The sequence below is a fragment of the Leguminivora glycinivorella genome, chromosome 18, assembly GCF_023078275.1.
Source record: "Leguminivora glycinivorella isolate SPB_JAAS2020 chromosome 18, LegGlyc_1.1, whole genome shotgun sequence".
NCBI lineage: Eukaryota > Metazoa > Arthropoda > Insecta > Lepidoptera > Tortricidae > Leguminivora > Leguminivora glycinivorella.
The window spans coordinates 5,732,599-5,760,034 of record NC_062988.1 but is presented as its reverse complement, the minus strand read 5'-3'; the positions used below and the strand labels follow the sequence as shown (position 1 = coordinate 5,760,034).

Genomic DNA, 27,436 nt, shown 5'->3' with positions numbered 1-27,436 from the left:
TCATACTATACATTCCCTTCACAGAGACATAGCTGGGTACATATGGAACTGCATAAGGAAGGCTCTACCCTCTTTATGCAGTTGCATCGGTTTTTGCAACCTGATTTACATTTACATCTTGTAACTTCTAAGCATATACTGGCCACTTCAGTGTTGCCTGACTGGGATGGAAGGAAGAAGGAGACGAATGGGTACCACACTACCCATTCGTCTCCTTCTTCCTTCCATCCCCAAGAAGACGGACTTGGCAAATTTTGGTGTGGCACCAACGCCTGACTCCAAACAAGAACGCCCTGAGTCCCATTTCTCAAAACTGAAAGTTACAAGTTACAAGCGGAAGTCTCTTTGCAACTTGTCATATTAGACATGGACAACCAGTTGAAAATTGTAACTTGTAGCTTCGAGAAATGGGCCCCTGGTACACTGTGCGCAGTATATGCTGATGCAAGGCAGCCTCTGAAGGAGGTATGTTCTCCAATTGTCGATCTTTTCTGGTACCTAAAGAGGTAGGTACTTCGACCACTCATTCACCGTTACGCAACGACTTGGTCTGAAACAATATGTGCATTATCATTTTAGAGTCTACAACTATCAAATTACAACTTTTTGGTGGATCACGTAACCTTCAGTATTACCCACTTACGTTACGTATCATACAAAATTATTACAAACTTTAGTAGAATCTGATTTGCCTCTGATATTGCTCCATCTTGTAATAGTTTGACACCTTGGGTGGCCTGGCTAAGTTTCAAAATCAAAAGAAAACGTTTCTAGATTAGACATAGTATGGGATAGGTACGATAAACGCAGCTTGAAACGATCAACAAGGGAGAAACATGGCCACTCAAGGCTTCAAACTATTACGAGATGGAGCAATATCATAGATAGGCTAATCATATTCTACTAAAGTTTGTAATTATTTTGTATGATAGGTAAGTGTGTAATAGTGAAGGTGATCCACCAAAATGTTGTAATTTGATTAGTTGCAGAATCTGTTTAAATAAAATGACAATGCACATATTGTTTCAGATCAAGGTCCTTACGGAGCAGTGAATGAGTGCCGGACACAGACCAACCCCTATAGACATCTATTACAAGACGACTCGCGGTGGCCAGCCTTCCTAGTATTTGCACTGATATAAGCGCGGGCGCTCGCCGTGCCCGATCAGTATCGACCAAGTAACAGACCCGAAAGCAGCGCGTGTTTTTCGCACAAAAAAATTGGAAAAGGGTATTTTGATGCCTTAAAGATGTCCACCTGTAGTGTGAAATGGTGTGGAAAGGTAACAAGAAGCTCAAATTTAAAAACAGACGGCATTACATTCCACAAATAAGTCATATTTATAATTTATTCAGAGCCGGCATAGGTCAACTTACATTGGCCACTTACGCGTCAGTAGAGGGACAGTCATACTTCTGTCCCTTTTCATCTGGCGCGACTGCCCGCCGTCCTTGAAACGGCCAATCACAGCGCGCTTAACACATTCCCCGCCCGCTCCTCGCACCCCAAACACTGGTGACTCGTATCGCGAACCAAATATACAAGACTGCCACTCTATAGGAGGTTCTCTGTGGTGCCGGAAGAACCTCTTTACTAGAAAAGATCGACACTTGGAGAACATACCTCCTTCCGAGGCTGCCTTACTTCATCATATACTGCCATTTGATTTGTCTAAGACTGGGGCTAAAGACATGCCAACCACACCCTTGCTGCCGACGCATTAGGACACCACGGACTCCACTGCCAGTCTAGTGCTGGCCGAATTTTGTGACACGCTGCACTTAACGATTTAATCCGCAAGGCTCTCGGCACAGCGAACATACCGACAACCCTCGAACCTGTCGGCTTGTCAGCAGCAGACGGAAAGCGGCCTGATGGTTGCTCGCTTTTGCCTTGGTTTCTGGGACGACCCTTGGCGTGGGGCGTGACCTGTGTGGATACCTTGGCTCCGTCCAACGTCTAACGTTCGGCCCAGAAACCAGGGACTGCTGCTGCAAAACGCCCAGTTTAAACGCGCAAATATGCATTTTTAAAAAACAACTACATATTTGCGGCAATTGCATTTGAAACATTTGGACCATGGTCATCAGACACCAACCAGTTCGTGAAGGAAGTTTCCACCAAACTTGTCTGGGTGTTTGGTGACATAGGCATAGGCTTTTACATCATATTTTTTATTAAAAGAAAAAGCAAACAGTTGACATTTTTGTTGACTTGAATTTGCAAATCATAGATGAATATTTTTTTTTATTTATTTACCATTAAATTATAATTGTAGTACCAAAAATAAATTCTTTGTTATTAATTTACTCGAAAACTATATCAAACATGACCTAATAGCTAAACCGGGTCTAATAGAGTTTTTAAAATAGAGGTATTTTAAAATTACGCTCACGGCGTCCCGACGCCGCGCGTTGTAAAGTAATTTTTTTGTGGAACTTAACGTTTGTGAAGGTGGATAAAGTTATATTTTTTATAATCTATATTAAATAGGCTTTCATATCATATTTTTTATTTTTAGAAAACGCAAACAGTTTGTCATTTATGATGACTTGAATTTGTAAATCATGGATGAAAATTTAAAATTTTTTAATTTTTTTAAATTTTACTTACCATTAAATTATAATTTTAGTACCAAAAATGAATTCTACGTTATTGATTAACTCGAAAACGATATCAAACATGACCTAATAGCTAAACGGGGTCTAATAGAGTTTCTAAAATAAAGGCATTTTAAAATTACGCTCGCGGCGTCCCGACGCCGCGCGTCTTAAAGTAATTTTTTTGTGGAACTTAACGTTAGTAAAGGTGGATAAAAGTTATATGTTTTATAATCTATATTAAATAGGCTATCATGTCATATTTTTTATTTATAGAAAAAGCAAACAGTTTGTCATTTATGATGACCTGAATTTGTAAATCATGGATGAAAATTTCAATTTTTTTACTTTTTTTTATTTTATTTACCATTAAATTATAATTTTAGTACTAAAAACTAATTCTACGTTATTGATTTACTCGAAAACGATACCAAACATGACCTATTAACTAAACGGGGTAAGTTAGAATTTTTCAAACCAAGCCGGGTGAAGCGGTACTTTGACCCCCCCTCCCGGGCCCCAGGGGGGAGGCTCCCGAAGGCTCCCGATCTTAATCGGCTTATTTTGATATAAGGAACAACTGTGCCAAGTTTCATGCTTTGGTCAAAAAATTTAAGGTTTTGCAATAAACTCCCCAGCTATAAGTATAGATGAGAGATTGTAAGATGTTTGACTTCGCTATGTTTTTTCTAGTCCAAGTTTTGGTAAAAGTTGTTCAGTATAACAATTGTAGGATATTATATTGACCGGGATATAGACCGCGATAACCTTTTTCATTTTTGTCGAGCTCCCAATATTTCGACGCAGTTGCGTGCATCATGATCACGGAAAACTGACGAAGGCGGGTGGATGTCCATGTTGATGCGTAGACCTACAGCTTCGCGCGCGTCGGCTGCGTTCACTTTCAGCGTTACCACTGGTCGCATTCAAACTCTTAATTGTAGGATACTAATAAAACATCATTTTTCTGTATTCATTTATGTCGTAAGTGATTAATTCAACATATACCTTTGTTTCTGTTATCCAACGCGATGTGCTCCAGTTAATTTAAAGCTTTACGATAAGAACTTTACAGCCTGTTTGAACGAATTCATTATTAAAATAACGAGATTTTCTTATCAGAACTTGATAACCTACTGAATTAACGAGAACTAATCTTGATTACTCTTGTGACTTCATCGCGTATGATTCCGTATAGTGTCCGTGACATCTTGCATTATGATATGATACAGAAGAGCGTGCAGATTAAAATATTCGTCATACGATTCTCGGGTTTATTTTTGACTTTTACGTCCGAACCACTATCTACTGTTTTGGACCCAGGGGGCCAGGGGCAACATTACAGTAGGTACATACAATCAAATGTTTTACATCCAGAATTTTGGAATAATTTCACTAACCTTAAGTGCGATGTGCATAAAAAAACTTGTTTCTCTCGAATTGCAGACTCCTTTTTGTAAAAAAAAATTCTATCGACGTAAAAAAAAAAACAAGAATTATCGACTGTACATATCTTGTTTTGAACTCTAATTCTGATATTTTATACATAATCCCATAGGCAGTTACTAAATAGTTACCTATCACATTCTGTGTAGATTATCCGACCATATTGACACCTATACAAGGTACTTAGTTACCATTAGCGTTCCGCAGAGAAGTAGTGCAAATTGAATTTGTGCGCACAGAAGAAGTCGTGACGATACCCCACTGTTTTCACTTAACAGACGACACGAGGGCACGAATTCGTAGAATATGTGTGTTCTTAATGATAAATCCAACTAACTAGCCTCCCGAGTAGGGCTGCCATCCGTCCGGGTTTCCCCGGATTTGTCCTAGTTTGGAAGCCGTCCGGGGTCCGTCCGGGCGGGGAAACAAGAAGTGTCCGGGGAAAACCCGGACACTTTTCACGTAAGGGGGCAACTCATTGAATTTAAGTATTTATCAGCGAATTTAAGTTGGCTGATTAACTAATATCCGTTTACATAATAAAAAACCGGCCAAATGCGACTCGGACTCGCCCACCGAGGGTTCCGTATTCGTACAAACGTTCAATGGTTAAAAAAAACTTAGTTCATATATGTAACTCTAATGATCTGTCTAGAAGTATAGGTACTAATGAGCATTATTGTGTACATACTATATATACCTCTCGGTGAATTCTCTAATTTGCGCGACCTGTATTGTGTGATGGTTTTTCAGGGATAATTCTTCTGATCTTAACCGATTTCGACAGTTTTTATTTTATTTGAAAGATAATATTTTAGGTAAAATCTCGTATAATTTTGAAATATGATATGGATGTATAATATGTATATGCAAGGGTGGTAAAATTGAAAGTTGAAATTGAAAAGTTTTTTGTCAATTAAAAAAACAGTTTCCAAGATACACACTCGATTTAATTTTTCCTGTAGGTAATATATAGCATAAAGCCAATGTTTCGTAAAATGTTTACAATTTTTCGTTGGTAAACTTCGGAGATAAGGGGGCCGGGGGAAAAACGGTACTTTTTAAACATTTTCCTTCAAAACTCTTTTTTTTTTCTTCAACAAAAAAATTATAAGAAATAGTTTTGATAATTATGTGCAATTTGAGCTCTTTCTAATTTGACCTAGTAACTTAGTAACTTAAAAAAAAGACAATTTTTTTTTTTTTGTAAGATTTTTTTTTTGTTATTGTTATTGCAAATGTGCATTTTCGCGAAAAAGATTCTAAAACTGTTTTTTGTAAAATAGGTAAATTTCACGTTTTCCCTACTCAGAATCAACGAGCCCTTTCGATCCTACTAGGTAAAAAAAAGCGTCCCAAATTTAATTCTTCCACTTCGTTACCATTTTTCAAATACTTTGTACAGCGATTACAAAGTGGAAAGTACGCAAAAGAATAGAAAATTTTGTGACTACTTTTTTTGTCTCCTGTTTTTTGCCCTAGATAGAAAGGGCTCGTTATTCTGAGTAGGAAAAACATAAAATTTACCTACCTTAAAAAAATTTTTTTGGTGTTTCTTCTCGCGAAAATGCCCAAATTACACATTGTGTGAAATTAAAAAAATAAATGGATGAAAATGAAAGGTCATGTTTTTTAAAAAAAAATTCTGACTCGTCCGGGGAAAAAATGCGATTTACGCCAAATGTCCGGGTTTTTTGTATCTTTGTCCGGGTTTGGCGAAATTCGAGATGGCAGCCCTACTCCCGAGTCTTGACGATTTCAAAATTTTCCGTCTCATTTTTATTTTTTGCTGATTTTGAAGCTGTTAAATTGACAAAGGGTCAAAAAAAGTGAAGATAATTGAGGCCTTTATATCTACAGTACCACCAGATCCAGTCCTCTGCAAAGCGGACTGGTTCTGGTGGTGCTGTAGATGTAAAGCGCGAGCGTACCTGTAGCCTGTAGCCCACCGTTAGAGAACAATAGCGGCAGATGGGGGGGTTGTTTTAGTGGGTAGACTTGGGGTCTCATTAGAAAAAAGGCCTTTATATATATAGAACAGCTATAATATAATAAGTAAGTAGGAGAGAGTTTTTAAGACCATACCTTGAAGTTGGGTGGTTTTGTGGTACCTACTTAACCTTAAAATATCTAGGCTAGACTAGCATGTCTAACAAAGGCAAATCTTAGTCGTGCTTTAAGATAATGTTAGGCATTAGGAAGAGAAATATAATGTCAATGTTGCACGTTGTTGTCCTTTCTAAATAGGCGAACCCACAACTTGGTTTATCATTCACTAAACGTAAATATATCTCCTGTTGTCTTTGCCAGTCGCTTTTCGGTTAATTCCAACAACTAGGCCTAGTAACCCCTCGGGTTGGAATGTCAGATGGCAGTCGCTTTCGTAAAAACTAGTGCCTACGCCAAATCTTGGGATTAGTTGTCAAAGCGGGCCCCAAGTTCCATCCATGAGCCGTGGCAAATGCCGGGATAACGCAAGGAGGATGATAATGATGATGATCTCATGTTGCCTTCGTACAACTTGCATGGGCTTCATTTATTAATGAAATAGATAGATATGCTAATTTGAATGCCTAAATTGTAGGTAGCGTACTAATCTAAAGTAAAATTCAGATTTTCTTACCAGCAGCAGTAGTATAAAAGATTTTTTTGAGTAAGAAAATGACAAATGAAAATGATTTTCTCGTCCTTATCTCCAATAAGAAGTAGAAAGCAGCGCTTGCTGCTAAGAGCGCCGATTCCAAGCAAAACGTCCCACTTTCTGACTAGCCATAAGGACAATTCGATGACAGATTATGAGGTTTTTATGGTAGTTAAGCTTCAAAGTGCGACCTTTGACTAGACTTCGACACATTTTGTTCTACCAGAAACGGCGAAGATATTGCCTTAGGTTTATACAGACTTGTTCTTTTATAACCCTCGCTAACCCTCGCCTAGAAAATACTCGCTTCATCATCGTTTTAAGCGCTCTCGAGATAATATTACACTGGTCTGGCCCTAACCCACTAGCCCCAAGTAGTCGGTGAGCCTTATGACTTGCCTACCTACAGCTATCGGTGAATGTCAGGTACCTTTGAACTATGCGGCGCTAAAAATAGATTGGTAGCCATTGATTGAGACAAATGAGCGGAAGAATGCGAATTAAAATCCCATCTTGATTTGATTTCATTGGGTCATACGGTCAACTCAAATTAATGGATACTTTGTCCCAGATACTCCTTACTATATAACACTTGCGAGCAGTTAGACTACTGTTCGCAACAATTCCTTTATTGCTTCTGCTGGTTAGATACTTCATACTTCTGTCTTTAAGTTACAAGACAAATCTTATAAGATAAATTACACCAAACCGTGTGTTACCATTGCCGACGTTGATCAGTCTGTTAATAAACTGTGGTTGGCATCACGCTTGGCCTTTAATTATAGGTAACTTGCTGAGTCAATAAGTAGCCTATCGTCACTACTTTTAAAAAAACTTGTATCTTCGTCTGTCAATGAAAAGAAAATTGTAGTAAGTATGTATGGAATGCATATAGACTTACTGCGTTTTAACTTTGAGGAACAGTGTGAGATACGAGATTTTTTAAAAGTAGTGACGCTATGTCACTCACTCTCCATCCCTTCAACTATCTCCACTTAAAAAATCACGTCAATACGTCGCTCCGTTTTGCCGTGACAGACGGACAAATAAACAGACACACACACTTTCCCATTTATAATATTAGTATGGATTTATACAGGCATTTTATATTTTCGCTTGTTCTTGAAAAACAGCTGTACGAGTATAGCGTTATGAGAAATATTTTCACATTACATCATTTACATCAATCATCAATTCATCAGATGCCTCTAGTCAAGACTGATGTTGTTTGTCCGACAAAAATATTTTAGGCTCCTGGCTTACCTCAAGGTTATTTCAGATGTAAACATATTTTGCATGATCTCTTAGACATGAAGGTGTTAAGATATACTTTATTCATAACATAACATGCGTAAGGAGTTTATGTAAGACCAGATCAGGTTACGAAGTACCTATACATGTTCTGAGCAAATAATAACGTCCTACATATTCCTTAAATTAGTAAACGTTAGGCAGATAATTGATAACGGGTTGAAAGAAGACGAAATTGAGATATTACATTGACATATAGCAAACAATATAAGTACTGCCACCAGCAAAACACAACAAAGTTCGGGAAAAATTCGGACACGATTTTATTTGTAGCCATAAGAGTGTATCACATATGTATTTGCGGCCTTCAGAGTAACAATCATATTGTTGTATTATTGAACTGTACCTATATACGAAAATCTCTTTGACCCGAATACATTACTAGATTTCGTAACGCTCATTTCAATGGGCTTTTAACGTGGAAAACACACTCGCTTTCTACTCACACATATCTATGAATGATGTAACGGTACTTTACCTTGACCGAAAAGGGCCTATTCTCAAATCGGTGACATCATACTGCCGAATACTACTGTTTGTTTACAGAGTTGACCGATCATAAAGCTCTATTCAAGATTTTTTAATTCGACGTCGTGATATTGATAATTGGTGACGCACTATTCTGCCCTGCTAAGCCGAGTGGCGCTATCTCAACCAAATGATTTTGAAAATGGAACTGTCAGCTATAGATGCTTAAGTATAAGTTAGCTATGGATTTTCGCTTGAGATAGCGCTTTTTAGCTTAGGAGTTCAGTATTATGATTGTCAGTCTGGCTAGGGAATGTTGACTGTTGAGTGTTGGCCCTAGTATCTCATTATAATAACCACAGATTTTTTTTAATCACTAAATCAAATGTCAATGTGACTATCACACCAATGATTTTTGATAGACAAACAGTACTTATGTGCTACAGGTTTTTAGAATATGCTGCGTTTTTGTAGGTTTACTTGTAGCTCCAGTTTTGAATCGTGGCTTTGGATTGTCATAGTGTAACGTAAAGTTCGCTTGATACCATGTATAGAAAATCTATTACAAAGGCAACAATATTTCTGGCTACCATTTTAACTACTTGAATAGACCCGTTATATCTTAGATGGCGTAATATGGTAATAATTGACAAGGTCGCCGATGATCCTTTATGGGTAAATTCAACTTTACATAACGAGGGATCTATAGTTATTTGTTATACAAGGGGGCAAAGTTGTATTTTAACGCCGAGTGTGGAATTGAAAAACGAGTAAGTGAAAGGATTCTATAGTTGAACCACGAGCGAAGCGAGTGGTTCGAGAATAGAATCCTGAATTTGCGAGTTTTTTAACACACGAGAAGTAAAATACATTTGCACCCGAGTGTAACACAAAACTTTTCCCCTCACTATAGCGAAGAAACTACAACGCAAAAAATGCGTTTATCACTGCTTCCAGTAGTTCCACAGGTGGTAAATCATCTATATTACTAGATTCACCTACTTTTATCAATTTTAAAGCAGTTAATTTGACTTTATTCAAGGTCAAATTACTTTACCCACTAGTGGATAAAATGCGTTTTTACCCGCTGGTATTAAAGGACAAAACACGTGTTTCCGAGCTAGTGAGGGGAAAATGTATTTACTTTATCTGTTATGATTTTAACCACGCACGTGAGACTTTGATTCTCAACTCAAGATACTAAACAAATAACAATGCTTTATTTAATGAAATAAGGTATACATTCAGTTAATAAAACCATTTTTGTGTGGGATAACGTAATCTATTGTGCTCTCGTATATGTCTTTTTGTTCGTCTTTGCTACAAAGGTACGAGTAAATCGTTTTTTTTAATGTGATCTCGACAATTTGTTTACTTAGATGAGGCACCATTGTAAAGGCTTCCATTTTAAACACATAAATTGAATAATAAATGGTTGTGTATCAAAGTAGGTACATCTGATGACTATGTATGGTTTGCTAATAAGACAATTAGCATTCCATGAGCAATAATTGTTTAGCTATCACAGTGTACTTTAATGAAGGTATAACGGTGTACATTATGAAAACTAGCCGTAATTTGTAAATAGTAGTGACTATTAATTAGATTTTCCGGTTTAATGGATTCGAGTTGGCAATATTTGCATGATTATCTCTAGCCCATTAAACATTTTTGCATGCTATTTATGGCATTTACATATGCCTTTGATGTGCCATCGGAATGCTTCCAAAAAAATTTGTAAGTTTGATATTGAAACTTAAGATAGGTAATTCTTATCGATTGAAATTTCAGAGAACTGTCCGCATCTTACAAATCTGCATCTGTAGTTTATGCTTTTTCAAAAATTAATACGCGAATGCTAGCATGAATGACATCCGGATGTGCACACTAGGCTTAAGATTTTTTTTTGCGTTTATCTAAGTCTCTATGAATATGTTACATGATAGCGAAAAATGTATGTAATTTTTTTAATAATCGTTTTACTACGCTGTTCAGTTTCTCCATACCAATAATATCATATTCCGCAAATTCTTCAAAAAAATTCTTACGTTAAACCTCTTTGTCCATAGTCGAGAACCCGAACTACGACAAAGGCTACTTCGGGCCATGGCGCATGTGCAAGAGTCTTCTCTACAACAGGGAGAAATGTGGCGACGATGTCTCCAAATTCCGGCCATCGAGTAAGTACTCTTTTCAGAATATCATATTAAGGTGTCACCAAAAGCGAGTTTGCGCTATGAACTATCGTATCGGCGATAGAAATAACAAAAGATAGTCACTCCCGTGTAAATGAAAGAGACGTGATGATAGCGCGAGCGAGTTATATTCGTCGCCCTGGTGGGACGTGGGACCAGTGCGTTTGGCAGGGATTGAAAACCGCTGTTTTCTTAAGGCTCGAATAGTTTCCCAAAAAGTTTTCCGATTCCTTGGTTAGAGCATATTCCCATTTATAATTCTCACTCTAGAAGCTGTGAAGGCTACTGTTGATGTTGCTTTTCACCGATTCGATGTCAAGCTAACGAAGAAACAAAATACAATTCAATTTAACGTTTTTTCCATGTCCAATATGTCCATTAGACCCATGGGAAATTGGGAATGGAGGAGCTAGGGATTAGCGGCTTAAACAGCCGTCTAAAAAACGAAAGTACTTCATTCCATCATAATGAAAAAATAACAACAGACCGGTTTTACCTCGAAAGGTATAATCATTTTGAAAATAGGGTGTCTTGAAACACGCTTTTTACGCGATCGTCTAGACTAGATGAAGTGGATTGCTTAATATCTACTGATCTCTTTATAATGGATTTTATAAACAAATCGTCATCCATAATCTATAGTTTCCGTCTTATTATTTTAAAACGGATTCTAGTATAAGTTCGTATAATCATATTTTTTAAACCAAAACAATAAAGTTCAAAAGGAACCGGGATACATTTTCTATAAGTTCTATTATTACATTCATGTATATTAGGCTGGGCCGTTTATGTATGAGAATTATTTTTTTTTCGAATTTCATGACGCAATACCTGTCAAAAGTTGCGGCTTGGAATGCACATTTTAATGATATAATTGGTTTTCAATAATTTTAATGTCTTGAGCCCTCTACCTGCCCTCGAAAAATGAAATTTTACCGATTTTTTCAGTAATTTTGAGTAAGTTGCTACTTTGACTAATGATGCGAAATAGAATACTTTTTGAAGCTACGAAATAAATAAAAGTCTGATTTATAATAAAAACATAACGTTTTTATTATAATTTTTAAGAAAAGATACAAAAATCGATGCCATACAACACAACAAATAAACAGAATTTCGTTAGTTTTTGACACTTATTTGAATCAAATTCGGTATGAGATACCAGTGTATTTTTAATTAATCCATCCCTGGCCAGTTCTCCTATAACACTTTCAGAGGCTTCAGTCACTAATTTAACCATTCTTTCAACCGCTTGCGTGTGGCAAGGGTACTCGTTTCTGATACTAAAGTTTTATCCGTTCTTCCGTCAAAGTAAATACTTTTTAGTGTAATACTGCTCGATTCTTCTTGTCTCCAATCTTGATTTATTAATTTCTCTATGGATTTTATTTTTATCAATTATTAAATTCCTGTACTCCATCTACTAAAACTGTTGTGGTGAGAGCTGCAGCTGTGCGTGATGACAATCGATATCGATCGCATAAGGTCGCAACAGTTGGAAGTGAGACCAGGTTGTAATTCTTCTGTTTTAGATCAGTGGGTACAGTTGCAGTGTCATTTTGAAGATCGGTATTCGATTCAGGAGTGTTTTTTGTGTCCTTTCGCTGAGCTCGGCTAGTCACTGGCTTTGGCAAAAGTACATTAGCGTCGATAGAACTTTGGCCTTGTTTTTCGTTCCTTAACATCCTATTTTGAATTTTCTGTGTCTCTATCTTATCTGTATTGCCAATAATCATTTTTCTTTCACCTCTTTGATCCACTAAAAATTGAATTTCTTTCACGGGTACTTTTCGTTCTTTCGGGCAACTGCATTTTTCCTTACACTTGCAAGAACTTATGTCAAACAACGTAGTCAGGCAATAATACTTATAGTTATCCCATTTTTGTTCGAATGAGTTAGTCTTTTTAGAAGTAGGATACCTTACTTGTCAAAGGTATTTTTGTCAAAATGGAGTTTCAGCAATTGCCTGATACGGTCTTGAGAAACTGTAGGGAGAGACGCGTTTTTCCAAATAAGGTGAATTTCTTCACTTACCAATTGGAAAATGTCGGAGTGAGCAGGTTGTTTCCCGTTATGTTTCATCTTCAATTCATGTCTCTTCAGTAATATACACTTAATTACCTAGTGAGGTAAATAAGCCTAGTGAGGTCTGAGCTAAATAATAAACAGATCCCTACAATAAGTGTATTGTAGGGATCTGTTTATTATTTAGCTCAGAGAACGTTCCAAACATAGGGCAAACAGTTTCACTCCGTCGTGCTCCGGCGAATCCAAATAAAGGATCGTCACTCATTTTTATATTAAATATAGAACTATTATAACTATAAAAAGTAAATATCAGGTTTAAAAATACTGTCTTCGTACATGAAATCCTATCGCAATACACCGTACAGTACTTATAGGTTTAGAGAAGTAGAGCAAATGACGCGTCGTTACTAGTGGTTTTAAGCCAAAAATCACGTTAGAACAAGTACTGTTGAAATGTTGTGAACAGGTGTAATCTTGCTAGAATGTTGTTAATTAGTGACAGTATCATATACCGCAATAAGAAAAAGTCTAAATATATTTAAAAAAAATAATTCTATTAAGTATATGAAATTAAATTTAAATCCAAAATTGCACTTTTTTTTTAAATACAAACGTCGGTAGAGGGCTAAATATACGACATGGGATTTTTTAAATTATTTTTACTGCAATGTGCTATTTTTTCTGCAACTTTTGAGGGGTCTTGCGTTGCGAAATTCGGAAAAAAATTCAAACGGCCCACCCTAATGTATATTGCCCTTGAGCTACTCTTGATTTAACATCAAAGTCGTTCAGTGTCTGCGGAATTATAGATATAAATATCTACATATGTGGTTAACCTTAAGGGATTTAATAGCGTGAGAATTAATTGAGTCAAGTCGTGGAATGATGTTTTAAGTTTTGAACTTGCTGAAAAGGCTGAGTGAGACAAAGCCTGTGATACACATGCCTGGAGCTTGCACAACTGCCAGTCGCATTTCTACAGCAGTTCCAAGTCCAATTGGATTGATTAAAAATTACCTTTATTTAGTTTTTGCACGTAGAAATATCAATCACAGTTATTGTACAAATTAATTTAGCATGACTGCCAAATAAATACGGCAACTGTATTCAGTATTCACACTTTCATTTTGGATTTACCGTTATAAAGTATATTATCTTTTTGTGAGAATAATTATTTTGCAGCGAAATCTGATTCGTTCTGCATTCATTCTTGCGTATGGCTTTTAGAACGTTTTTAGGTTCTTGTGAATAAGAATGCCTATAGAATATTTTCCAGAAAAAAATTTTTTTAGTTAAATTTGAATGAATTAAAAACAATTTTGTTGAAATAAAACATGGTTCTAACCTTCTAACATAATCAAATGTAACGCAAATCAAAATAAAGCAACCATAACGGATTGTTCTGTATGTCTAGACTAGCCGTGTAAACAATGATTTCATATCAAAGTAATCCTTACGGGTTTATATGTATACATATTTGTTGTTCTTTTTTAACATTTGACTGTTTTTAGAAAGCATAACATCGTGCAATGTAACCCGATCCAATCCCAGAACTCTATAATTAGGCTATTTTAGAAGACGTACTATCACCGTTCAGTTCCCAAGTTGCTGTTTCTGTTGTCATCCGTAAGCCCTTATCCCATTCATTTAGCGTCGGCATATCACGTTTCTTCCACACCTCTCTCGCCCATCGTCATGCATTCACATATTTTCATTTCTTGTCATCATCGTTCACACAACTATTCAAACTTCTCATTACTTTCCTCTTACATCCGGCCACATTTATTCCCACTTTTCCCTTCACATGATTGGATTTACTTGAAATAGATCCATACTAATATTATAAATAGGAAAGTGTGTGTGTCTGTGTGTTTGTCCGTCTTTCACGGCCAAACAGAGCAACGAATTGGCGTGATTCTTTAAGTGGAGTTAGTTGAAGGGATGGAGAGTGACATAGGCTACTTTTTGTCTCTTTCTGACGCGAGCGAAGCCGCTGGCAAAAGCTAGTACTTTATAAAACTGCAATGTCTTTGCGTAATCAATAGTGAACCGTATCGTACAGCTATACATTTTAAACTATAATACCTTATTCTAGTGTCTTTTCATTATAGACCGTACTGTCAACAAAATATAGTTGATATCTTGAAAGTAGTTGTCAAAGTGGATATGCTAATACTATTCCTGTTTCTTTAATCGATTCCTTCACAACCCCTCTGGGAGCACGCCATCGCCAGCTCCCTTAGGTTATGGGGGTGTAACACGTGGAAAACTGCGTTTTGTATTTAGGTCAAGCACTAAATACCACGATACAACCCTCCGTTTCCAAAATAGAAACAAATGTAAAATTTTCGTGTTGTTGTTTTATGAGTTTAAAGGCTATGCAGTGCAGCTCATCACTGACAGTGACAGGAATAGTGTCTTATCTTCTGAACTCGGAAAGGGTGACATATTTTCCTTATACGTAAGATGACGTCGGAGCAAAGCGTAAAAAAAACTCACCCTTGCCGATCTCTGCTTACTTGTCGCTAAGACAGCCGTATGGTTACTTGTCGCTGCTCTAACGTGGTATAGAAAAATCTTAAGGGCATCCACAGTTCACCAGTTCATCGAATAATGTCGGCCTGTCCGTTGTTCAGAATATTACTTTTTGACAACTACCTAACTGACAATTCGATATCCTGAGGGCCCATTGTTGTTTCAGAGATAGTCAACTCACCGACAATTTTTTTGGAAACATCTACGATACATAATCGTCAGTAGGTATACAACTAACTATACATACAGCGATGTCCTTGCCACATTTCATAGCAAAGTCTATTGAAGTGTTATCCAATTACAAAACGATTTACACACTTATGAATATTTGATTAGCAAGCTTGTAGTTCACAAAGCAAATGCCTAACGCTGGAGGCTAACGAATAACGTGTGTACCTAATCAGTTATGAAGCCATACTTCCTAGTTATCTTTTTAATATTTCGTATATTTGTGTCACTTAACTCCAAAATTGGGTAAATCCATTCTGCTATAAGGTTGATTATCTTTCAGATCATATTATATTTTTTATATATTCAACCTTAAAGCAGAATGGATTTACCCAGGTTTGAAGTTAAGCGACACATTTATTTTCTTAATAATCCCTTTAAATCAGCCGGAGAATTATTAGACATTTCAATATTACTGACAGAACAGACGGCCGACGATTGAGACGCAGTCTGGCTCTGTTGCGATACTATAGAAAAGCGATAGGGAGAGCTAGCCACGATACGCTTACGAAGCGTAAGCCATTGTGACGTTGGCTAGGTACCCTGATAAGACACAGACAGGTGTGTCAAGAATTTCGTATTGTTCATTCTTACATTTTCTAAGTTGTCTCCAGCTCATAGCTATTAACCAAATACGTAACAAATTCCACCATAGATGATGTTGTTTTTAAAAACAAAACACCATCAATTCGACTGACGGACGTGAAAGATAATCGTGAAATGGGTGCCTTAACAACAACAAAGGAAAGTATAGGGCGTTGTCTCCTAAAATAGGTCAGCGGTTACCGTTTAGTCAAATGTAGTATCACCGACCCATGACAGATGGGCCTCCGTTACTAAAAGATGAACAATACGTGTACACAATCCACAATCTAGTTGATTTTTATTTAATACACCTTCTGTGTTGCAGAGCACGCAAAGTAGCGTATTAGACTACGCATCACAGGATGATGGTACATTTTAAGCTTTACTAAGATATGCTATGTTATGTCACTATATGTACGAGTATAACAGATCAGACCCATGCCATTATTGCCTCTGTTACTAAAAAATGAACGTGTACTAAGCTAACCTTTATTGAAAGTCAGCGGGCCAACCAATGCATATATGTAAATACAATTTCAGTAATAAAACTAATAAAAACGGAACATCATCGTGGCGTTGCGTGGCTAGAAATGAATATAGCTCGTATTTGACATTAAGTAAGGATAAACAGACTATTGAGCGTTCAACAGTACACAGTTGCCAGAAAAAAATGCCCAAAACCATATCGACATCATCATCGACTCTTGTAAAAAACAGGTCTGCGAAAATTTTAAACCTGTCAAAGAAGTGTTTGAAGATGTTGTCATTCAACTAAAAGATAATTTAATGATGTTATATATTTAATACCGACTTACAAGTGGAAAAAAGACACACTATACAGAGCTAAATGAAAATTCTTACGATCAACCAAGACCAATTTTCACAGCCTGGATGATGTAGAGATACCCCAGATAATAGCCCAGAATTTCCTGGTTTACGGCGGCGCAGACAAAAATGATAAAATATTGGTATTTTCCACAGTAATGAGTAGTAGAACAATGGAAAATTCAATTGATCGACCTGTTCAATATTTCGGAGATGGCACTTTTAAGCGCACTTTTTTCATTACACATGGATATCGATAGCAGCGAAGAAACAACAAATGTAATTACTGTCTTATCCAGCCTACTACCGAATAAAGAGACGAATACAAGGAGCGGCGAAGAAATAGTTCGCCAAGCAGTAAATGCCGCTTTTATCCACGGCATATTATTAATGTAATGATGCATCATTAATATTTTAATAAATGCAGTAGACACACCTGAGCTAAGGCGGTTACAGAGATACATGAACCAGACCTGGTTTTGATGCCCTATACCCATATGCTGCACAGATGAAAGACTTCGAACCACGAATAGCGTGGAAGCGTGGCACCGTAGGTTGAATACCCAAACCCAACGCTTATTTTATTTCTGCAAAGAATGTGCAGAGAATCCATTGAATCCAAGCTGATCGATCTAAGATTAAAAAGAATTTGTTCAATTCGAACAAGAGGAAAGACAAAATATTTATTATGAAATATGGAGAACAATTAAAGAATTTGGAAGAGGGAAGAATATCACCGCACGAGTTCTTGTCAGCAATGTCTAGGCTTTTTTAAAATTGTATTTGTAACGTAACAGTTATTTTAGTTTTAGTTGTTTTCCCAGCAGTTGTGCTGCAGACTCCGTTATGAAAGAGGCTTCCGAGCATTGGTCGATTAAACATCTGAGAGTTATACCTGAACCAGTTTTCGACTGAGCTTGAACCAAAGCCGTTGGCAAGAAAACTTGACCACGACTGGTCGAAAAACAAGTTGTTACATTATTGGGCTCATCACACAATGATGATGGAGCTGTTGTTGCATGGGCAACAATATCGCCTTCAACCGATTGATTGGGTTTGACTTGAGAATCGGTTGCTTGAGTGTTCGTTTTTGGGTGCAATAAAGAATGATGTTTGCGCTTGCAAATTCGGCATCTAGTAGATTGGCGACAGGAATATACGTTGTGACCTGAACCTAAGCAATTAAAACAGAAATTACCAGACTGGATGAAATCACGTCGAGCATCAACATCGATTTTAGAAAATCCTTTACAATTACACAATTTGTGATTCTCAGAACAATAGCCACAAGAAACTTCGGTTACATGATGCACTTTTAAGTTAGTAGTACATGGTGCATTGGGTTTCTTTGGAACAAAGCTGGTCTTCGATGATTTCCCATCCAAACATTCTAATGCCCTAAATCGGGTTTCTAAAAAATCTCGAAGTTGGTTGAGTGCGGGCAAATCATCAGAAGACTCGCTAACCTTAAGTTCCCACTGTTTCCTAGACTCGTTGTCTAATTTCAGACAAATGATATGAATCACAATTATGTCCCATGTAGTTGTGTCGATGCCCAAGTTGCTTAATCCATTTAGACACTCATTCGTAGTATCCAGCAATTCTTTGAGTGCATTCGCGGACTCTGTCATAATATTCTTCTGACTCATGAAGCGTTTGAGAATGCAGTTGGAAAGATACTTCTTATTATTGTAGCGCTTTTCTAATTTCTCCCAACATGCGCTGTAATTATCTTGCGTGATCTGTACGTGACGCAGAAGCTGTTCAGCTTCACCAACCAAATAACCTTTCAGGTAGTGCAATTTTTGAACGTCGTCTAAATCTCTGTTCTTATGTATGAGCGACGTGAATAAATCTCTGAAGCTAGTCCACTCAGAATAATTGCCAGAAAACGTAGGAATTGAAATCTTCGGTAACTTGACCATCACTGACTTGCCTTGCCCAACATCCGACTTATTCTCAACAGTGGTAGGCTCAGTGCTCTTAACAGGAACGTAAATATTTAGTTTGCTTAAGGCAGCCTTTAGGTCCGACTTATAATCCGTGAATAACTCTTCCGCATTAGAATATATGTCTTCGGTTATATACTCGGTGAACTCAAGTGTACTAGAGTCTTTAATGATTTGAGTATGAGTTGTCATAAACTGATTCCATAAAGATTCTAAATTTTCTAATCTTGTTTTGAGGTAATCTGCAGAGTTAAGTCGTTCCTTGGGTGATTTTTTAAAGTTACTTTTTGCCTTATCAATTCTCAAGTACAAGTCCTGTTGCACTTTTATAAGAGCCTCCATAGTGAAATTTTCTAAGTGTTTGGAACTTAGTACAATCTAGGCAAAATTGGGCGTGGATTTCCCGTCGTTCCACTTTTTTCGAAACTATTCTAAGTCCAAACTTGCTAAGAATTTTCTAAGTCCAAACTTGATGAAATTTTTCTAAGTCCAAATTGCTTGAAATTTCACTAAGTTTTTGACAGTTGCACTACGTAATAATTTAAAGTACTCACGGTTGTCACTTCACTACGTCACACATATAATCCGCTTACGTCATACTGTTGCATCTCACCGCTGACGTCACACGTTGCTTATGTCACACGTTGCTCCGGGACATAGGCTCTTCTTCGCCTTAACACCACTGGTAGCAATCCACTACCCTGACCGGCGTCCGGTGGCCCGAAGATTACCGAATCCACTAGCCGAACTATCCGGCTCGAAGGACCATGTAAAAAGGCCCAAAAAGAAAACACTCACACTTGACTAAACAATAATGTATTAAATCAATAGAGGTATAACTGGTAGAAAAGCTTGACTATGGTTTGTTTCCTTCTAGACGTCATGTTTCTCGAAAAAATCTTAACACCGCGATCTAGCTTTTGTGACACTCGGTACAGCGACATCTAGATGGAAATTTGACAACTAAAAGTAACAGAATCCAAATGTACTACGAAATACATACAGAGGTTAGACACTATAAAGAAGATGTTTTTGTTTTAAGCTGTTAAGTCATTAAAAATAAAGTATTGCAATAAATGTCTGTACTATATATTCCTTTTTCTTTACCTACTTTTTGAGATCTTATATGTGCGCTACCTCGTCCCCCTAAAAGCTCAGATCACCTGGGTGAATTAGGTAAAACTATAAATATACTTAGTTCACTTCTTTAAATTAAACCAGAATTTAACAAACGAATACATGAATATGGTATGTCGTATAACTGTAACTAATGTAACTTATCGGAATCCAATGTTAAATGCTAAATAAACAACTTTTATGAAATTAGGAAGTTTACCTGCCAAGGCTGTCCATCAAATTCGCAGTCTAGTTTGATCTGCGTATAGTCAACTTCCTTAACATCAATGTTGCGTATGAAGTGTGGGACACTTTTCACTTAGGGCCACTTGCACCAACGAAAATGGAGGATTAACCCGAGGGTTAACCCACCATTTTATATGGAATTTGACAGATGACAGCCCACTAACCCCGAGTTAAGTGATTGGTGCAAGTGGGCCTTATCAGACTAAAGACAGTGCCTAGGCTGTCAGCGCAGTTCTGTCAGGTTGTTGAGTGTCATTCAACTGTCCCTTTGATTCAAATCGATATTGCAGAAGGGTGTTTCTAGCTATAACTTGGATTGTCGCAAAATTAAGTAGCCTTAAAGTGCTTGTTTATCAAAAACTTTATTTAGAATAGAGCTAATATAATAAGTATTCTACTAATGAATGAAACGTTGCATCTTTCCTATACCAGTGAGAAAACTGATGTATGGAGCGAGCTTACCTATACTTGCTTGTTTCCTTATGGTTGCATTTCATTTTATATCATGACTAATACTTTATATGAGTCAGATCATGTTTGTCGTTTTAATTGGCTAGAAAATTGCAAGAGTAGGGAAAAAGTAAGGGTTCTTCAATGAATTCAAATTAGCAAATGCGTGACCAGTTCATAATTTACCCTTGCTGTTTATAAAAACTATAAGTGCTGACTTTTCAGTGTTGGATAGTCTTTGACACTTAGTCAACTATAATATTTCATTACACTTCACTTTAGTTAACTGAAAAAATTTCAAAAATAGAACTTCATACAAGTTCTATACTAATTTGCGATACCTGGCAAATTTTTCTGCATCTGAAACACATTTTTTTTATCTATCGCGTTATCGACCAATCACAGACGGTTATTACAAACAATTGGTTGCCAAGTAATTCGATGTTGATACAACGGTGAACGACGCCATTAACATTAATTTTAACTTGAATGATGATATTTTTCGAAGATGATGACTCATAGAAAATGTATTGTATACAATAGTCATATAATTAAGCTTTTCACTCTCGTGCCGTACTATTAGGCCACTCAGCAAGCTTCGTGGCCTAAACATGGCACTCGACTGAAAAGCTTTGTATTATAATTATAAAATACTATTAAAGTCTATATATAATATCACGGTGCTCCTTATCATGTTTTATTCAATGAAATGTTCTTTGACACGGTTACCATTAAGAACCTTTAAACTATGCCAAGTATTTCGTTCTCTAATATTTGGAAAGCTGTTTAAACTGTGTAGTAAACATTGAACAGAACACCAGTTCAATACTCGCTGTATTATTCTTTTCAGAATGTAGTAAATAATGTAGCAACTATGTTATTAATATTAATTGCTATTATATTTCATATTAAAGGAATAGAATAAATAAAAGGATATTTACTTGTTTATCTGAACTTCCGATGCAATCTAAGTGCTATTAAAATTTATTTATTCATTCATTCATAAATTATTTCCGTTTAACTGTTCATTCGTTTAATGTTGCTTTTACACCTCGACATCTGAATTTATTGGAGAACTAATTTGCAATATCATGAAAGAGATTTTCACATCATAACCTTACCTTTAACACCAATAGATAGAAATTTATGATCGCTGTCTAATAAACATCTCCTACTTAATCGATGGAATCAGGCGTTACTTTGCGGAAATCCATGTTAATCGTAAACTAGAACTTTCCTTTGCTAATCCGCGAATAGATAACGTGCAAGTCAATCAGTGCTAACCTGTTATAATTACTTGCGTATTTTTTACATGCAATTAATTTTCCCACCCTCCCACCGCAAAAATAAAAATAAATACGCAAATAAATATAACAACCCACCACCAAAAATATAAAACAAAACACGTGTCGAGTTTTGTATTTTTGGTGGTGGGTTGTTATATTTATTTGCGTATTTATATTTATTTTTGCGGTCGGAGGGTGGGAAAATTAATTGCATGTAAAAAATACGCAAGTAATTATAACAGGTTAGCACTGATTGACTTGCACGTTATCTATTCGCGGATTAGCAAAGGAAAGTTCTAGTTTACGATCTCCTACTTAATTTTACTAATAAGTAATATTATAAATGCCAAGGTAGGTAGATCTTAATATCTTTATCTTGGTTGACTAAGTAATAAGTCTGACTATTTAAACTACCAGTTCATCTTAGCAAACGTACTTTGTCTGCAAATAGATTTCATGATAAATGTGACTCAAAATGTTATGCCGAATATTCGAAAGAAAAAGGGGGCCAGAATCTTCGGTAGTAGTATAAGGGATTTCACTAGCCTACGTTCCCATCCCTACCCTTCCAAGATGTCGTCAGAGATCAGCGTCGCGTCGCATGTATCGATTGTCATTGATCATGAGATTTTCTCTTGTATTTTAGGTTTCCTTTATTTCAATAAACTGTATTTTTTATTTATTGTTATTATTATTAGTTACAGTATAGGACTTATAATTAAAACATATCCCTGCAAAACTGCATCTACAGTTTGTCTGCAGGTATGAGTCTCTATTTAGCAGATATGTAGATTAAACTACTTATGTATGTACTTATAATTTAAACAATATTAATTACGTATTTAAACACTTAAATGACATTTACACGTTTGTAACTGTCATTTAAGTGTTTGCAAGAGGTACAGTTTTAATGCGTTTTTAAATTTTTTCTTATTTGGCTCATGCCTAATATTCTCGGGCAGACTATTTAAAAAGTACGGAATTCTTTTCTTTAAAGTTCTATCACCAAAATAGTTATTAACCCGAGGGACTTCAAATTTCCTCGCTGTTACTGTCCTTGTATTATGCTTATGATCTTGATCTGCTGTTTTTACTCTAACAGCAGTACTAGGTCAAATCCATCACTATTCGAGCATTTCTAATAAATATACCAAAATAACTAACACTAATAGTCTAAATAGTCCTTACACCCTGGCGGGTGTTGCCTCTGCGTGTGTCCCATGATACGGGCAAGGGCAACATCCGCTCGGTGTACCCCTTACATTTCATTAAAGTGTCGAAAGGGCCTCTACGTGTTGGCTTCGGCCCCGCGCACGCCTCCCAAAGGTCCGGAATACCATTGTTCCGTGATGGGAAAGACATACTAATATTAGCTTTTTCTTGTGATTTACTACATTTTATTGAACAAACTCCGCTAGATTAGGTCAATTGCCCAAATAAACTTAGCTAATTAGATTCGTGATGTATTAACCGCACCTTAGTCTGGGCTTTCCGGGGACATAATAAATCGTTATGGGTTTGTTTATGAGTTACAGTTTCCCGTTTTACTACCTTGGAAGGTTTACATTTAAAATTATAATACTTACATCTTGCAATTTTTCCGTTGGGAATTTTTTTTAACGCATCCTGTCTTGAGGGAAACTTGACGGGATGAACGTACTAACGTGTGATCATTGGTTTTAAAATGTACCTATTTTAAATGTCGTCAAGGATTTTAAATTCTGATGTGATTAAAATATAAATACCAATGACATGGTCTATAGAACAGTTACCGGTTATAATAGGATATCTCTCTCCGAAGGCCGCAAAAATATCTGAGACGGTCTTAATAAGACGAACAGTATATTAATGCTGATAGCTGAACCATGTTCAAAAATCAAAAAGTAGTAGAATTCTTACGATTTGATCTAGCACGCCAGTAGATACACAGGCTCAAACTTTGAGTAGGTACCAAGCGCGCCATCTCAAAATTTTTGCCTACACCTAGCATGTCCTAAAGTAATTGTGTTCATTCATGGCGAACACAACACCCTATTGAAATAAAAAATAACACAAGTACTATCTTTCTCACACATCAGAGCACGTCGTCGTCCGCATAAGCTGACCTAGCCGAAATGACAATAGTTGACGCTGGACGCCGATCGAAACGCAGTCTGGCTCTATCGCGCCAATACGAAAGAGTGATAGAGATAGATAGCTACTAAAACGATATTATCGTGAGCGTTTATGCATTTAGCTACGTACCCGTCTGATAACCGCTATACTTTGCAAATCTCTATCACTCAAGTAACGAGCTATAGTCATGTTATAGTAGATCACGTAGATCGGTTGTCGGAATTGGCACGTGACTTATTTGCATTCCGGTGACGGCATAACCGAGAAAACCGATAGTTGCATTGAAACCTGTTTGTACTAATAATCTAAATATATAAAAGAAGAAGCTGACTGACTGACTGACTGACTGACTGACTGACTGACTGACTGACATATCAACGCACAGCCGAAACCGCTGGTCCTAGAGATTTCAAATTTGGCACGTAGGTTTCATATGTAGTGTAGAGGAGCACTAAGAAAGGATTTTCCAAAATTCACCTCCTAAGGGGGTCAAATGGGGGTTCAAAGTTTGTATGGAGAAACAAGATTAGTTTGACTATTTTATTCGAAACTTCACAGGAAGATTCCTTAACACATATGACTAAATACGTGTTTCAGGTTTTTTGAAAATTTAACCCCTAAAAGGGTGAAAAGGGGGTGATAAAGTCAAAAAATCAATATGGGTATCGTTTTTATGGTTTATCGGGTCGCTGATCACGATAAATACAACGTTTTTAAAATCTAACGAGGCGGAAGTGAAATACCTTCTCCCCTGTTGTGGTGCAATGGGGTTTAAATATCAAAAATATATATAAAAGAAGATATTGACTGACTGACTGACATATCAACGCACAGCCGAAACCGCTGGTCCTAGAGATGTCAAATTTGGCACATAGGTTCCTTATATAGTGTAGAGGAGCACTAAGAAAGGATTTTTCAAAATTCGCCTCCTAAGGGACTCAAATGGGGGTTCAAAGTTTGTATGGGGAAACAAGATTAGTTTGACTATTTTATTCGAAACTTCACAGGAAGATTCCTTAAGACATATGACTGAATACGTGTCTCAGATTTTTTGAAAATTTGACCCCTAAAGGGGTGCAAAGGGGGTAAAGTCAAAAACACAATATGGGTATCGTTTTTATGGTTTATCGGGTCGCTGATTACGATAAATACAACGTTTTTAAAATCTAACGAGGCGAAAGTGAAATACCTTCTCCCCTGTTGTGGTGCAATGGCGTTTAAATATCAAAAATATATATAAAAGAAGATATTGACTGACTGACTGACTGACATATCAACGCACAGCCGAAACCGCTGGTCCTAGAGATGTCAAATTTGGCACGTAGGTTCCTTATATAGTGTAGAGGAGCACTAAGAAAAGATTTTTCAAAATTCGCCTCCTAAGGGACTCAAATGGGGGTTCAAAGTTTGTATGGGGAAACAAGATTAGTTTGACTATTTTATACGAAACTTCACAGGAGGATTCCTAAAGACATATGACTAAATACATGTTTCAGGTTTTTTGAAAATTTGACCCCTAAAGGGGTGCAAAGGGGGTAAAGTCAAAAACACAATATGGGTATCGTTTTTATGGTTTATCGGGTCGCTGATTACGATAAATACAACGATTTAAAAATCTAATGAGGTGGAAAAGAAATTTTGTCCCCTGTCGTAGTGCAATAGGGTTAAAATATCCAAAATAGCCATAAGAGGAGCACTAAGAAAGGATTTTCACCTCCTAGCATGATAATTTGACAGGGGCAAGAACAGGGACAGGGACAGGGACAGGGACAGGGACGGGATAGGGTTAGGGTTAGGGACAGGGACAGGGACAGGGACAGGGACAGTAACAGCGACAGGGACAGCGACAGCGACAGCGACAGCGACAGCGCCAGCGCCAGCGACAGCGACAGCGACAGCGACAGCGACAGGGACAGGGATAGGGATAGGAATAGGGGACGGGGACGGGGATAGGGATAGGGGAGGGACGGGGACAGGGACGGGACGGGGACGGGGACGAGGACAAGGATAGAGATAGGGACGGGGATAAGAATAGGGATTGGGGTCGGAATAATCGGTCGGCAATCGATATCTAGGCAGTGTAAAATGCAGGTGGCTCAGTGGGAAGGGATTAGTAAGTAGGCATCGGCAAGTATCCTGCATCCGTGATAACTATTATATTCAATGTGCTGTAAGAAGATCGTTGTTTGCTTGCCTTTTATAAGTTTACGTTTGCAATAAGTATAAGCTAAATGGAAAAAATTGTAAGCGATAATGCAAGGAAGTACTTTTTACCCTACCGACCATAGCGTCGAGATACTGGCTATGTGGGTTGTATGAAGTTTCCCGAGTATAAATATTTATATAGGAAAATACATACATATTCGTACCTACTACCTACGCTGTGGTCGCTGTGTAACAATTCTACAATCATTGCAAGAATTTCTTTTAAAACAATAGTAATATGTGTAAGGTACAGTCAGCCAATAAGCAGTGTAAGGTTCTTGGCTGACCGTACAGCAAATAGATCAGTTACAATGACCCCCCAATGGAAATAATCGCGGACAGATGTACCTACAAAGAAACCTACGGATCCAAATGAAAATCTTATTTTTTGTAAACGTTTCAATAAGAATACTTTTATTACGCGGGCGAAGCCGCGGGTAAAAGCTAGTACTCAATATAACTGGACTTTGTGTTTGAAATAAGGTAAAAGAATAGGACGATGGTAAGAGACTTTTAAAAAAAATTATAAATGGGCTTACTCTTGGCCACAGACTATTAGCCAAAGATAAAGACGTGGCCACGATGGCTCACGGTGGAGTGAGCTCGCCCAGAAGACGCCTGTTCACCCTAGATTTGAAGGTTGTCGGGTTATATGAGCTCGGAAATGTAGCCGCCGGCAAGGAATTCCACTCCTTTTGTCTCATGACAAACTTCCTGTAGATGTTTAAACAACGTTATTTACAAACTTTACACTTCCCACAGTCTAATAAAAAGGCAGAAATATTTGTATACTCACTTTCACTGATTCGTACCGATTTATATAATCATTCAGTTAGGCCGATCAATGATGTTCATCCCAAGTGGGTTAGTTTTACTCTAAGGGAGTTATGTAAGACAGTTTCCTTTCTGATATTGATGACACGTTTTTACATAATTGATAAAAGTAACATAGTTAATTAATACACGTTAATAAACACGGCTCATTACATTATTATGTTTTCCTGTTCATACTGATCTCATGAAATATTAAAAAAAAAAATTTACTTTATCCTTATACAGATGTTCAACTTTAACAATTCATCACTTAATTTTAGGTAATTTCTAAAAAAAATTTAATTCGTCTTAGCCCTGTTTACTCTTTTTAAAAACCTTATAATAAAAATGTAGTCTGAGAAGTTTGTAGTACATGATACACGTATTATAAA

The 27,436-nt window shown here is 37.0% G+C and overlaps 1 protein-coding gene across 2 annotated transcripts in view; it reads left to right on the top strand.

Moving 5' to 3' along the window:
* LOC125235976 overlaps positions 1-27,436 on the top strand; it is a 76,866-nt gene that overhangs the window by 17,650 nt on the left and 31,780 nt on the right. For both annotated transcript variants that reach the window (XM_048142645.1, XM_048142644.1), the window contains one exon: positions 10,537-10,647. In XM_048142645.1, the coding sequence (XP_047998602.1) occupies positions 10,537-10,647 (111 nt within the window). The remainder of the gene's footprint in view (positions 1-10,536; positions 10,648-27,436) is intronic.